At 39.3% G+C, this 16,632-nt stretch overlaps 1 protein-coding gene across 1 annotated transcript in view; it reads left to right on the plus strand.

Annotated features, from left to right (window-relative positions):
- Window positions 1-9,881: 9,881 nt before the first annotated feature.
- The window catches only part of LOC140238462 (chordin-like), a 70,244-nt gene continuing 63,493 nt past the window's right edge, over window positions 9,882-16,632 (plus strand). Inside the window, exon 1 of the mRNA XM_072318364.1 lies at window positions 9,882-10,660. Within this exon, the coding sequence (XP_072174465.1) occupies window positions 10,423-10,660 (238 nt within the window). The 5' untranslated portion in view covers window positions 9,882-10,422. The remainder of the gene's footprint in view (window positions 10,661-16,632) is intronic.

Here is a 16,632-nt window from a genome sequence, read left to right on the forward strand (position 1 = left end):
ATATTGTTCGTGTTAGCCTCGCTTTGGACACATTTAAGATATTTCATGCTCATCACAAGGAACTGATATCACTGTCGATAGAATTTAGCCGACAAGGATGGGTGCATGGGTTACCACTATGAAAGGTTTGATTAATTGATCCGCAAAGCAACAAAGAATGCCGTGTGATGTGAAACGATTAAATCAATTGCTCGTAACATTAAACATTTGGGGAAAAAATGCTATTTATGTCATAAAAGATTTCATTTTAATCATTGCCCCTTAGAAAAAATGGTGATCATAATTTGTGATATATTTCAGCTGTCGAATATTAGATGCTTTAGGAAATACACAAGATTGCAAACAAACAACACAGTTGATAGCATCGTCCGATGATAATAAATAAATATAAGATGGATAAGAAGACTTAAATCTTGCTGATTGTTTGCAATCCCAAATGATTCATTCAAGTTAATTCTTTTTTCAAGTTGTTTATTTGATTTCCAACAAAATGTAAATACAATGAAACGTTTGAATACACATAATGACACGAAATCAGTACAACAATGTAAAAAAAAAAACCCCAAAAGAAACTGTGAATTCAGATGCAAATAATGTTGTCATTCTCTTTGTTTGTAGAGAAACAGAAACACACTCGAACTAATGCATACATGAATTAGTCCAACATTCCGAACTGAAGAGATCTGAAAGAAGGGTCTAATCTCGCAGACGGAATCTAGCCCCGGATTTCCACCAAACCATTATTTCCCCCCTGTTTATACTGAATGGAATGTGATTTGATGTTTTCCTTTCGTAGCAGTCTTCAACTAATAGAGCCATGTTGAGCGAGGGATTTTTTCGCGTTCCGAAAAGATTTGTTCAGGTGCGGAAATGTCTCGTGGATCAGTCCTCCAAAGTCAACAAACCACGAATTACATGAAAGACAACGGAGGAACAGAGATGGTGGTATTGACACGCCCCTCTTTCACTCCGGAGTCGATGATGAGCGCCTGATGGATGTGATGGTGTACTTAACGTCCATCTATCCCAATCTCCTCCCCCGCCACCTTTCCTGCTCCGACGACCACCTTGCTGGTATGTGACGAAATGGACATCCAGTCCAAGGATGATCAAGAGCAAACGACGAACCCGGTGTCGCATTGTCCCTTACTGATGAAAGGAGATTTTTGTTTTGTTTGTTTTGTTTTGTTTTGTTTTTTGCTTCATGATTATCATTTCATTTTTGGCTTTATTGTCACAGAAGCAGGAATAGGCCTATATTCGTAATAATTATTTCATCAAAGGCACTCGATGAAGCCTTTGAATCAAACACGGAGTTAATATTATTCTACAATGATAAATCGTTAAATCAAAGTTCAAAGTTCACATTTCTTTCATTTCCATTAAATATTCCGGCATCCATCTACCGTTTAATGAGGTCAATGATGTCAAACGTTTGTTGAATATTCCTCATACCCATCGTCAGGTGATTGCAGAGCTTGACTAATTATATTTGGTACTGATATGCAAATGTCATTCTCATGATTTTGCAGCGACGTCTCCAATTTACAAATTATGCTGTAACACAGTTGAATACATCATGACGCTAATACATTCAACTCTAAAAATTTGACAGTCATCAGTGATATTATAACACCTGCCAACAGACATAGAAAACACTACCAAACACGACTCGGCAAAACCACCGCAAAGTAGAAAAATGGGTAAAATGCCCCGAACATGCACTGCCGCCTCCTTTAATCATGTGTCATTTTTTCCCCATCTTAATCCGGAACAGATCAATGTTAATTACTCTTCATTCGATGATCCATGAATAATGGCGTTGACCTTCGGTGTTTTCGTTGCCTCGGCTCGCCCAATGAACCTCGAAGTCCTCATCGATTGCCGTCGCATCCGTGTCTCCGGCCGGCCATCGAGTCCGCGGACGCGTTTCTCCACCACTCTCCAATCGACCCGGAGAATCATTATTAAGGGGACGGTGGAATAGGGGAAGTGTGCATGAAGTGGGCCATGGTAATTCTGGACAATGAAAAAAAAACCAAAACAACAAAAACAGAATTACGGCGGACCTGGTAATGAAGGATATAGAAGGAACATGGCGAACTTCATCCCAATTATTTGAAACCTTTAGCAATCAAGAATGGCAACGCAACAATTAATATCTAGGACAATGACATGATGATACGGCATACTTCCGAGGCAACTGTAATTATGATGGTGCTAGCAGTGAAATGATGACAATCGAAATGAGGAAAGATTTTTTTTTTTTTTTTTTTTCGTGAGCATGAAAGGAGAAGTCGATGATAAGGGAAATTATGATAGGGATATTGATTTCATGATGCCAACAGGAAGTTGGAGATCGATAACAATGGTTTGGCGATGTCAAAACGCGTTGAGCAATGTCAATCATGAAGGCTATGCCAACGCTGCAACAACATTAATGGAACAACGATGCCTAAAAGTGATGACACCGATGTCACGGAACCAACGACGTGACGATGCTGATGGTGTAGATGTACCAACTTTAGAGCGTGACAACGCCAATAGTGTAAAGATATCAATAGTGTTACTATTTCAACTGCGTATTGATACCTAAAGTGTGACAATTCCAGCAGCGCAGAGATGTCATATAAAATTGCGAAAAACTGTTGATGCGATGACACTGAAAGAATCACGATGAAAATAGTCTAATAATACAAACTGTCCGAAGATGCTAACGGTGTATGACACCAATAACAATTACGGTTTATGGATACCAACAAGACATGTATTCACGCGATTAAACCTCTTCGATATCGACGATTCTGACATAGACTGCCGATTACTGCCTAGGTGATAGTGGTTCAGCTACGGTGAGAACAGTTTACTGACAATTAATATGATATAATATAATTGAAAATCAGCTGTCTTGCATAGATGATGTTGGTTGCCATGGTGATTAGACATTGATGCTAGATTGATGAGTATCTAGGCTGGAAAAAGTGTCTTTGAAGCATAGTGAGGGACAGTTTACGTGGTACCACTGGAACATGCAGACAGTCTCCAACCGTGACTCGATAAGTTTCGAGTGCGTTATAGAGAGCAATGATATCTTTGCCATATCATATAAATCTGGTAGGTGATAGTTTACATCTGATATATGAAAGCAGGGAAACGAGACAGTAATCAATCATAATTTTGTGAAAAAGAGAGTCAGTGTGTGATGGAACTTTTGTGAAGGATGTTTAAGTCGAAAGTTTCATGTAAAACTACAAGCTTCGTTCTTTTCTATTATATCTATTTTTTACACCCCCAAAATGATAGAATTCCATTGAAACCGAATGATTTACGTGAAATTCGATATCTTCTTCCTCCCAGGTTTGTTACTATGAATGTTCTTGTTGTTGGACATGTTTTGTTTATAGTTTGTGGTTATAACATAGTTTAAAGTTTTTCGATGGAAATATACGCAGTGACTATCATGTTCTGTGAAAGCAAAATAAAAATGAAGAACAAAAAAAAAAAATGAATGCAAAATAGCAATGTTACCTTAGAGAGTACCACTACCTGCACCATGGGCACGGTGTTGATTCGAAACTTCGCCGATTTCACGATCAGTTCCCAGTAACCCGCCACAACTCGTGGTACCAGCAATGTTCGCCTGTTTGTCTGCTGGGCGTTGCCTTAAAACCTTTCTGTCAATCCAATAAACATGTTTTTGTTGGCAGCATTCTCTCTCAGAGATAACTGGAATACTTACTAGTTAATCATCTGAATGTGAATGTTTGACATGCAAAGTACAGAAAGCCCGCAAACGCATTGTGTGTCTTTATTTTCGTTTTTGTACCACCACATTCCTTCCTTTTTCCACCGGCATAAAGGTCCCTCTTTTGACAAATTGGAAAGGAGTCCGCATGGATTCCGCACTAGTTCACCCGTATATCTCAGTCTCTGGAGCACGTCTCTATTTCTCGCAGAGTTCAGCCGTGAAACAAACATTGATCCTCGCTGGTGTATTAATCGAATTTTTCCCCAGGTTCAAGGTTGATGCATCTCAGCACTATGTGCCATGCAGGGTCTTCCAAATCTGCCCCCCTTTTTTCCCCTTATGCTGGCTGCATGCCGTACGTGATGCCGTTAGGGCTTTAAAACCGGCTGATGCGGCCATTGAAAGAAGTAGAATAGGATGGAAAACAAGGAAGAAAGAAAGATGGAGAGGAAGAAGGGCGGAAAGAAACAAAGCAATTACAGAAGGAAGAGTACAAGAGAAGGACAGAATGAAAGGAAGGAAGGAATGAACGAAGAGGAAGAAAATGGAAGGGAAGAATCGCAAGGAAATCAAAGAAGAATGTGGAAGGGAAGGAAATAAGGATAGGAAAGAGAATGGAAGAAAGAAGGACAATAGGAAGAAAGAAAAAGAAATCGGAAGCCGGTAGAGATAACTGTCTAAACCAGTATACTTTCAGATGCGTTGAAATATGTATACGACACATGTATACTGTTATTTATTGAGTGCTATTGTTTATATTTTGATGCAAACAATAATACTTGGAATAATCAGAGATTCAAGTCAGAATGATTCACTGTGAAAGCCAGGATTATTTTCAAGTCACGTGACATTTCCCTGCTGCTGCTTCCCCTTTGCTCGAGCACTTTTTCGTTCTTTTGATAACTTTGAAAACAGTGCTAATACTTATTGCCTCTTACTACTTATACAAAGCTTGTTAAGCATGATTGCGTTTTCTCTTTTTTGTGCTTTTGTTAAAAAAAAATAAGTGTGAAAAACCAAAAAAAAAAAAAAGAAGCAACAATTGCTTCAAACATACCAAGGTTTACCAATACCTTTACTTTTGAAGCATGTAATGAGTTATGGGACAATCATATGCAACGCAATGACATCAAGGTAACAGTTTTTATATTTTTTTACGAGGTGAGAGCGAACGAAGCTAGCATCAACGGCTTATACTGCAAACATCTAACAACACCCATTCCAGGTAACATTATTGTAACATAATTTCAAACACATCACATCTTTTGCCAGCTGGAAACGCATTATTATATTATATTTCAGACATTGTTTTGGCAAACACAAAATGTTAAGCGAATGATTGACATTTTGGAAGCGAAGATGGCGTGTAAGAGGGATGCACTTGTCTTTGTCTATCACGCCAATTCAGATAACCTCTGGAAGGGAACTGTGCTTGAGCTTCTTCTTCTTCTTTCTGTTCTTCTTCTTCTTCTATAAGATAAGTAATTACAGCAAACCCAACAAAAACAACTACATCGTTTCCAACAACAAAACCGACCACAAGGTTGACAATGTGACTAGGACAAACCACATTGCCAACATGTGAGGGTATTTTTGGAAAAACCGAGACAACAGCATATCGTCTTCACTCGTATTATGCATGTGAACTATTCATTTACGTACCACCACGAATATACCCTACATTGTTATAAGGTCAAGACACGATTCCTGTTTTTCCTTTTCCTTTCTTTTTGTAATATGCTAAGGTGAGGTTTAGATCTAGCTCAATTACGTAACGACGTCTCCGCAGGTCCCGTGTAGTGTCACGCTGTACATGACCGTCCTCGCATTTTCCCTGAGCTCAATTCCAGTAAAGTGCATCTCGCTTCATGCCAGTACGTAACTATCACATTTCGAAAACCGACAAGTTTTGGTCTGCTAAAAAAACTGGCCTTACAGAAAACTTTTGCCTAATTTCTAGTAGAAGGATTCAGTGGTTTCAGAGATAAAAAGCGGGTCAGCCGAGAAAACATATAAGACATGCTTTTTAGAGAAGCAGATGGACTCTTGTGTCAACCCCATCCTTGCACTTTTTCAAGAATCGGTGGTCATTTTTATTCATTATCTGATAGCGCAAAATGTATCAACAACAAAACCTTTCCTTCAAAAACCTCAATGTCTCTTCTTTGTCTTTAGTGTTTAAATTGTGACACTCATGATAAATCGTGTCATATGGAATGAGCTCGAACAGGAGTAAAAAAATATAGGCTGTTGAATAGATAAAACAAACAAGCAAACAATAGAACTCCAGATGTTCAGACAGGGGTGGTTTACAACATCGCCTTCTACCTCCAAAAATATTTCATATCTCAAAAGTGATAATACTGCCTTTCAAAAATACAAACTCACTCTCATCCATAACATTATAATTCAATGAAATTCAAAATCGTGTGATTAGCTTGCGATAATTGTATTTTGCTAATACCAACCTTTAATGCCTCTTGGAACAGAAGGCTTAAAAACGATAAAGGAAAGAAAATTCCTATCTTTTTTTTTTCTCAAAGATTCACAGCACGAGATTTACACTCAGAATATCATACCACATTATACCTGATTATCAAATAATTAAATTCCAGGTGGTAGCTAGGGAAAGCAGACGTTCTAAATGAGCGAAGAAGTAGGGGAAAGATTTTTAAAAGTATCGTCACGTACTCCAGAGTGTTTATTTTCTTACTTTCTTTCCTTTGACTTCCCTTTTGGTTTATTTCTCCCATGATTGTGATTAACTGGAGTGGGGATTTCTAGCGATAAGGGGAATTGTCCTTCTTCGCTCAACGAGCAGCCACAACTCCATATTCAGAGTTATACCAAGTAGCTGATTCGATACAAAATTGCATCCTGATTGTCCATTTTCACTGCTTTTTTAAAAATAAAAGAAATCATATAAGATATCAACATCACTTGTAAAATATAATCTGATCTACTTCATTTCCTGTTCAATGAAATTGTTTGAATCGAATTATAAGGCCAAGTCGGTAATCCCGCTCGTAACACGATATAAAAGTTACTGTACACAATGCAAAAGTGTGACTTCCGAGAACAGATCTTATGGGGAAAAAAACAGCAACACTTTTACGACTTAAAGGTTGATCTTTTATCAGAATTTGTTGTGTTTATTTACCACAAACAAGTGGCAATGAAAATAACTTTGACAACATATCCATTCCCGTAGGAACGTGAATGTTCCTGTCTGTTTTCTTTGGAGATTATATTACCTCCTTCTCTCCGTATCTCCTATATACACTGGTGTTACTGCCACATCCCCACAATTCCTCCCCCCATTTTTGTTTCATTTCATTTAGTGTATTGTTTCTGCATGGTACAGAGTAACAAATCAATTGAGGAATATAATTATCGATTGATTACTCATTCCTTATGGAGAGTTGACTTTAGGCACGAAAGAATATAGAAAATCATCTTCGAAGATTAGATGTATAAAGATATAAAATATCTTTAAAAAGATCAAATATTAAAAGAATAAAACTAAACAGCAACCAACAACCAATTTGCAAGCAACATATTGTAATCACGTCATACTCATTAACATTTTTTTCTATTTCTTTTGAAGCCTTTGACAAAAGTATTCGCGAGGAAAAAAACGAAGTTTTCATTTCATAAAAATCTAAAACGTGCACTTGTTAACAGACAGACAAAGGTTGATGATAAAGTTTATCATGAACTAAATTTGCAGTTCTATACTATATTCCGATTTTTTTTTTTTTAATGCAGGAATTAGGGGCGAAACATTCTTGATTAGGACATGTGCTAATTTTTGGTTCTACCTTTAACAGAATTTCTTTTTCCCTAAAAATTATTACCACGGATATGTTAGTTAACTGGATGTCATTTTCTTCTTGTCAAAATGAAGCTTTATCAACACAATCAAGGCAAATATGTATGTAAGCATGTATTTATGAATGTATCTATATCTGTAACACATATATTTGTTTATTGTAATCATATTGTCATATTCTTAAATTCTTAAATTTTCTTCTACTTCGTCTTCTTCTTTTTTCTTCTTCTTCTTCTTCATCATCATCATCTTATTCCACTCCTCCTCCTCCTTTTTATACGGACGACTACAACATAACTTTGTTACGTAAGACGGTTCTTATTCTCTTTATATCCCATGGCATAAAGGACAGGGTCTTATTGAGCTATCATGTGTGTGTGGGTGTGTTTGCGTGTGTGTGTGTTTGTGTGTTGGGTCATATATATATATATATATATATATATATATATATATATATATATATATATATATATATATATATTTATTTATATATATATCGGATATGTATATATAGAGAGGTATGATATAATTATAATTTAAACAATATACCACCTATAATAAGGTTTTATATTGCCTGCATCTATATCATACATCATATGAAATGCTGTAACTCTAAACAAATAACTTGAATATATATGATGTTGGCATATTATTTTTTTTTTTATTGTGATCCATGTTCTACAATCTCCGCTTTTCATTACATCACTCTTTTCCATCGCAATTTTACGTTCCTTTTTTTGCACCATTGCAAAATTTGCATTCTTTCTATCATTATATCTATATGCATTCGTTCATATATTTTGTACTAAACTTTATGATCTGTATTTTTGACATATTGTTAACACATATGCTTTATCAAAATAATGTGTAATTTTTGTGTTACTTTTATTGGATGAAAATAAAGAGCAGCTAAATTGAAATGAATCGAATTGCAATGCGAGAGAGAGTGAGAGAAAGAGAGTAAGAAAGATTATGACAACATCACTCGGGTGCAGTAAATTGCCTGACTTTTCAGATCATATAATTTTGTTTTAATCAGAAAGTAATATACATTCCAGTCCTGGAGTCGAATTATGATGCTACATTTGACTATGTCCTGCTGATTCTTCTGTCGTTCCTCTGTTTATTCAAGTTTCTGCTTTTTCAAAGACTAAATTACCTTTAGCTTGCCTTTGAATAATTTCTTTAGGTGTGCAAAATGTTGACAAAACGAAATCGAACATCTTATTTGAATTTGCGCTTAACTATCCTTTGATGGCCTGTAATTGCTCGGTCATCTTCTTGATTGAGATAATCATTCTGACCTTAATGGGGACATTTTTCTACGGTCTTCATTCCAACTAGAATTCATCAACAAATACATTGTAATGTGAAAGCGTATATAGCGTTTGAGAATGAACCCATTAACAGGAAAGGAATGAGCTCAATGACGCTAATTTCGAGCTCGACAAAAGTGCGATGGTGAGGCTGCGGTCTTCTGATAATTCGACCCGTCGGCGCTGCGAGAGAGACTGCGATGCGCGGAGTGTAGATGAAAACAGTTTCCCTGGGATGTGTCAAGTCGGGATACTTCAACCAATGGGCGTCTCTCTGCGGCTTGTACCGCTACTTAATATTTAAGTGAAAGTTACCGAAGTGAGTGAGTTCACGCATTCCTGGGAATGAGTGCGGATCCCTGTGTATGCCGAGTATACAACCACTTGTTAAGCTGGAGCGCGCTGTGAAGGGGAAAAAATAACCTTTGAAAAAAGGGACACGCACAACACACATACACTGTACACATGGTTGTAAGCGTGCAGTGTGTGTGTGCACATGAAAAACCGCTCTTGCCGAGCTCGCCGCGCTCCGGAGTATTAAAACTCTTTAGCCAATCGCGAAGCGAACATTAGCGTATTGCATTGAGAGTGTTGGGAGATTCCTTATGTCATCCACTGCACCGCCTCAATCGCTTGAATCAGACGACAATCCAATTTGAGCCTTGTTTGGGACTTCCCAGCTCCTTATCCAACCCCACTGATCTGATCCTCTTCAAACCAGCTCACTGAAATTGAAAAGTTACCTCAGTTAGCAATGACAGCTTGTTTCGTGCACCTGTTCAGCTACTTTGGCATTCGATAGTTTTAAATGTTTTGCCACACTCCCACATTGAGGCTATATTTGCGACATTAACAAGGCAACAAGTTCAGAGTTTGAGCTCCACGAACTGGCGGGCTTGGAGAACGACACTGGTCGTTGTCTGGAAGGTAGTCGGAGAGGCCAGCTCAGAAAATATGTCATAAAACTGCTGCGGCTGGATTCAAATTCTACCATTACTCTCCAGAGCGCGTGTAACGCATGTCTGGCGGGTTAAGAAAACCCACGTTCTATCCTCCCCGGGATCCTTAAACTCTCGCCTCCTCCCCAAAGCGAAACTTAGCCGGGTCATCGCCAGAATTTTCCCATCCATTCGAGGAGACAAATTTGGGGATCGAGGCAGGGTTGACTGACTCCGGCCTTTTCTTCGCCTCCCCCTCCAACCGGCTTGGGGTATAAATTGAACCGGTGCTCGGCTGAGTGCGACACACTATCACGGTACGTCACAGGCCAGCGGTACGCACTCAGCAAGTTCGCACGCTCCGTGGTGGGTTTCGCTCCACAGTGGGTCTATCTGCGGGCTGGTATTTCTTCTTCTACTCCTGGACATAACTCCGTGACATGTCTTCGTGATTAGACTCTCAAGTTACCAACTTAATCAGCAGGGTGGACTCGACAAGTTCAGCGCAGTCAAAAGAACCTATTTATTTTCCCACCCAGCGTCGGGAAGAAAGATATTTTTGGAAGCTTGATTTGGCGGTTCATCGACATGTATCGTATTGTGATTTACGCCGTGTTCGTCGGCGCAGTGTTCCTCAGTGGTGCGTTGGACTCGGGCGTTGCAGCTCGCAAGCACGGCAGACGCAGGGGCCAGAATAGGAGACGCAATGAAAACACGAGCGCAGCGGCACAAGGTACCGAGGTGCAAAGTGTGGTGCCCACCTCGAGGAGACCTCAGATACCCCTCAAGGCCGAGACGCCGCCTCTGCGATCCAAGGGAGTCCCAGGTAAGCTTGCTTGTAACTTTTCCTATTGCTGTCTTCCCAAGACGAGTAGGTAGGCCTACTCACTGTGTCTCATACAGCCACTTAAGTAGACATGGGCACTGGGATCGATAAACCTTGCCACGACTCCAACCTATCCATCTCTCTTTCTCTCCTATTCTCTCAGACACACACACATACACACCCCACACATACACACTTCTTCATCTGACTGTAAATATATGCTGTATACCATATATATATGTATGTACATATGTATTGATGAAAAATTGTCATATGACGCGTCTGTTGTTGTGGGTGTCACCATTGTATTGTCTACATAAACCTCCGACTGATATCCATATCATGACTAGGTACAGATTGTATATTATTCTGATATTGTGATTCACATTATTTCCCGTACCAATGCGTCTCTGCTCCAGTTGAGCGCGTATTTCACGAACATACCGGTATTCACCTGTTTCCATATATATGACAAAGGTAAAATACGCCCACAGATCGAGATTTACTAATTTGAAGCTTACAAAGTCGCGAAAATGTGATGATATCAGTCTATAAAGTTTAGTCAAATTGACGCAAAAGTTTGGTAAAAGAGGAAAGAGACAAACTCCCCTTACTGACAGATTGCACAGCTTGTTTCAGAAACCGTCGTTCAAAAAAAAAAAAATCGCGTTTGAGATTGGGGGGGGGGGGGGGGCTGTTAAAGAAAATAGGCAGGAAAAGGCTGGCAAAGAAATCCACTTGACTGCATACTCGTAAATGTTGGCTTATGTTCTAAAGGTGTTTTACTGCTACATTGTTGAACTGCCTCATCATTGTCTTGAAAATATACTTTTATGATTTTTTTTTTCAAGTGTAACTCTGAGTCTTGAACCCGAAAGTTTTAGAATTACTCAAATATTACTGGCGGACGCCCCAACAACCATGACAACCAAGTTGGCCTTTGTGCAAACGTTTAACATAACAAGCATTACCTACGTATGTCATGTTTACTTCAGTCCCAAAATACGATCTGCCACAAACTGCTGATGAACTGAACAGATTCAAATTTTCATTTCATGAAGATGGAATGAAGAAAAAACCTGAAATTAGCAGCAACGACAAAACCAGAAATAGATTCAATTCGCCATCAACTTTGCAACTTCTTGCAGGATGATGGCAATTTTAAATTCAAAATGAAGAGTTCTTGCTCAGGCGACAATTTGTTAAAGGGAAAACTTTAAATTGCCAAAAACAGTGGTACATTTCCACCTTGGGAAGCCAGGGGGAGGGACGCAGAATTTTATTTTTTTGCGAGATTTGTCCGGGTAGATCATAATCTTTGGACATCTCGTTACGAAAAGAGATGCCAATAACCTTCGATCTGAGGACACGCCCCGAACCACCTCTCTTTATAACCGTTAATTTCCCCCCAAGGTCAGGAACTCTTCACTTTTTCAAGTTCCCTTTCCCTCCTTTGTAATAACAAAATGCATTATTCTTCTTAAAATGATCATGCCGCATACCTTAGATTTTTTTTCCTTTAAAGAGAGAATTCAATAGATAAAAGTCCTGAAAAGGTAGACGTTCTGATCTTTATCAAGCCCCACTTTGGGGACAGTTACCGTCATGGATAATAGGTGCCGAAATTCGTTTTGGGTCAGGCAGTGCATCCCCTTCTTTTTTATTTTTGTCAGTCAACAAACAAAGTCAACAAGGATCGGGCAAAACCTGCCACCGCCGAGTGACAATAACACCCGAATCATCTTCTCCAAAACAACGTCCAACTGCAAGAAGAGACCCACTGGGAAGATAATAGGAGAGAAAGGAGGAAAAAAATAACCATGATCTTTCCACCTCAAAAAGGGAGAAAATCCCTGTTTAAACAACCGACTAATGTACCCTTTTGAAGTGAAGGGGGAGGGGAATGCGGCGAAGTCTCAAACTCTCCCCGAATTTCGGTAGGACCATGTGGATTACTGAGCTAAGTAAATCAGTGTCTATCATACAATATCGGTGTTGACGAAAATATTTCAGCGGAAACAGTGTGTGTGTGTAAGACAGAGTGACGGAAAGAAGGAGGGAGAAAGGGAGAAGGCAATCAAGGAAATAAAACAGAAAAAAGATACATTTTGGGGGAGTTTGGAAGAAGGAAAAGAAGGGAGATAGCAGTAGAGACAGGTGAGAGAGGGGGAGAGAGGAAGAGAGGAAAACGAGCACTTTACGAATTCGGAGATTAATGAAAGAAAAACTGAACTGTGACCGCGATGGGAAAAGGAGTCACTGCCTAGCCGCGCAACGACTGTCAGTTTGACCCCAAAATAAGGTAAAAATGAATGATTACTGTGCAGGCAAGAATGAAGAGGCCACCATGCGGCACGACCGCAAAGATTCGGCCCGTGATCACCTCTAATCGACTCTACCTGAGCTCCAGAAATGGCAACAGAATTGGCCAAAAAAAAAAAAAAAAAGATATCACATTCATACAGTATATTGACTCCGAAATATTGAGTCCACTGGTCGTCAGCGGAATGATAATCGGCAGGATTATTATTTGTTTGCATGTTCGAGTCAAGTTCTTACAATATTTTAGTTCCAGTGGTAGTGATTGGAATGAAATGGTACCAAAGGAGTTTAGTAATGATAGGGGTGTAACTGAACCGCAGAAAGTCTTGCTTGGAGTGGAGTGAACTTCGATAGAACTGCCGACGCGTTTAATGGTATGACACGTGCAAGTTTTGTTATTTTTCACTCAAAGAGTACTGCAAAATTATTTCCCATTATTTCCAGTTTCCACTATAGGTTGGGAGATTGTTAAACTTGGATGGCATTTTTCCCTTTTTTTCCTGGCTATTGTCAAGTGTAAATTCAACTTCAATGTCAGCGACTGTTGGGTCCATTAACATTGGTACGGGAGGGCTGAGGATAATTGCAGCAAATTTGTCGGCTGAAAGTGTTGGGTACGAATGGGAACAACAGCAGTGAAACCCGAAATTTCGCCACACACGACCAAGGCAAAGTCTACCATGCACTTACACGTTTTTAAACAGTTTCGCTGTCGAGTTGAAACCCTCAGAATTTTAGCAAATCTGATTATATATATATAAAAAAAGTTATTATCGTGCAACTGATCTATAAAAGTGTAGGCAAAATTTGTTCTTTCAAAAAAGTCAGCTACTTAATTCTATAGATACTTATAGGACAGGATCAAAGAGAAGGGAGAAAATGTGCCACTAATAATACCACATTCATGACATTTCACATGCACACACAATAGGAAAAAAATCGTTGAAGTCGCGCCACGTTAAACTTGATAACCAACACTCTAAATGTCGGTCATAACCTGACTGGTTTGACTCGGCGAAGCTTTACTGACCCGTTGCTTCTCCTTGCTGGTCTTTGTACCACATACGCTACTCCTTATGGCGCATTCTTCTTCAAGAATGTTTTGATCATCAATTATGTTATTATCCAACGCACAAAGATTGTTGATTATACCAAACTTGCTCGGTCTAGGCTCTCGTTTTCCTTGCTTTGACCACTGTTTCAGCGTCATTTACAGAAGCATAATGAGAGAAATTAAGTACTTAGGGATAGCTTGACAGCTTGTCGAAAAAAAAAGATCTTGACTTTCTTTGAAAGTAGTAAAACACAAGCACAACAACAGACAAACACCGAAACGTGTAAAACAAAACAAAAAAACAAAGAACCCCAACTGCGTTCTGTGTGGGTGTGTCATACAAACATAACTCAGGACCTATAGAGACATTATTATTTTAAGTCAGGACAGTACTGTTAAAACTCACTGACCACTGTTATGCATCCGTATCCCTCTAAAGTTCTTAGATTTAGTGCAAAAAATCCCGCTTTGTTTTCGTTATCATATTATTTCCTCTCGCCTTCTCTCTTATTGCCTGGTAGCTAATGAGGACCGGTCTAGGGAATTAGGGTTGACAGGCGAAGAAGGCTCCAATTTACACGCCGGCCAGTCGGGCAGGCAACGCGGGCCGGCCGGGGGCTGGGGAACACACATAGCCTCTTTCCTGTCAGCTCATTAGTACGCCGAGTTGGAAACCGCCTCTTCCAGTACAATTTTTCTGCTGCTTAAAATGTTCGTCACAAAATGGAGAAGAAGACCAGAAAAGAGAACAGGATATATAAGATTCGGCAATGTAATTGGTAATTGCGTGGCTTCTGGAAAGACAAACAAAACCACCCAATAACAACAACAACGACAACAAAAAAGCAAAACACGCAAAACAAATTAACAAACTAACAAAAACCAAAAAGTAAGCAAGAAATTAACAAACTTATTGCCGGATAGATTTTAAAGGGTGTGTTCAGTTCTGGTTGAGGTGAGGATTTAGCTTTTAACGTTTTGCGAGATAATCAGAAACCACTCTATGAGATGTCAAAGAGCATGCAATTCTAAGGGGTATCAAAAGTTTATTTGATGAAAATCGGTTTTGAAATGGCTGAGATATCCAAAAACAAGGTGAAACAAAGAGATCCTAATAAAAGGCGTGGCCTGTCGCCTTTTACTATTATCACTTTTTTTGGATATCTCAGCCATTTAAAAACCAATTTTCATCAAATAAACGGTGAATCCTTCTTTAAATTACATGCTGTTTCATATTTCATAAGAGGTTTCTCATTATCTCACTTAGGAATGTTCAAAACATGAATTCCCACCTCAACCAGTACAGTCCCATTAAACCCCTTGACGATTGCAGTAATTCGACTTTTAAGGACACATGTGTTGGAACCAGTGGCATCATATCTCTACATATCAATATTTTTCATCAATTGGATAAATGCGATCAGCATGTTCTGATTAAAATAAAAAAACAAAACAAAACGTGGGAAGAAATTGACCAGGAAAAAAAAAACACCTTCATATCGATTTTTTTTTTCTCGAGATTGATAAGTATAATAGACAGGATGATTAATATCTCAAAGCCTGCAGCAAAACCATTTCAGGTATCAGAAAGTTTGCTGATGTGGAAGGGTCGTTTATCGTTCACATCGGACAGACTTCCTAAAAGTCATTCATACCTGATGGCCCAAATCTGGTCAACGTTTCTTTGCTCTGGTCTTCAGTCCACTCCCATTGTCGTTCTCTATTGACGCTGTGGTGTTCAACAACTTCATAACGGCAACAGTCGTCAATTGATATCAAAAAGCTGTCTGCGTATTAGCGCACGACGAACCAAGAACCTCCCTCTCTATTCAAATCACCACATTTCGCGTTGCACTTCTTTCATGGCTAATCATCGAGTCTATACGATTTGATGACCGAATGGGATCGAACAATGCCGAGCGAGGTTCGCGTAATCCCGAGCGGAACGCGAACAATGGACCGACGTGATGGCACACTCGATTCACTGCCAATGAAAAGGCGGAAAAGCCTTTTGATGGGTGGATTTACAGTCTGCACAACAGTAGGCGTGATTGAAAAATGCTAATTCCCCATTGCCTCCGCTTGATGGCTGCGACAAAGCGCGCCTACAGCTAGTTGCCTTTTCAGGGGAATGATTGTTAATTAATTGGAATCAGTCGCATTAATTCGAGGTCTTATGTGGTGGATTTCTATTTAGGAAGGGGAAACAGTTACGGGATCGTTTCAGTTGTTGGAAAGCAGTCAGTGTGGCAAGCGCGCGTCAGACAGACATCAAAATAGAGTGTGTAAAAAGCAGGGTCGATGGGCGGAGTGTTAAAAGACTCGTCCTCAGACACTGCAGAGTGTCTCGCGTGGTGATTAATAAATTAGTCGGCGATGACCTTTACATTTAGGACACTCGATTGTCACGTGACTGTCTGTCCCTCCAGACACTTACTTATGCGATCATAAAGGAAGAAGAAAATGAGGAATTAAGGAAGAAGAAAATGAATGACGAAATAAATGACAGATGATAACGTTGGACTAAAAAAGGCTGCGAAAACAGAACCAGTTAAACCCAACACTTCTTTTAATTAAGTCCTCTGACGCGTCCTGA

The sequence above is a fragment of the Diadema setosum genome, chromosome 15, assembly GCF_964275005.1.
Source record: "Diadema setosum chromosome 15, eeDiaSeto1, whole genome shotgun sequence".
In the NCBI taxonomy this organism is placed as follows: Eukaryota; Metazoa; Echinodermata; class Echinoidea; order Diadematoida; family Diadematidae; genus Diadema; species Diadema setosum.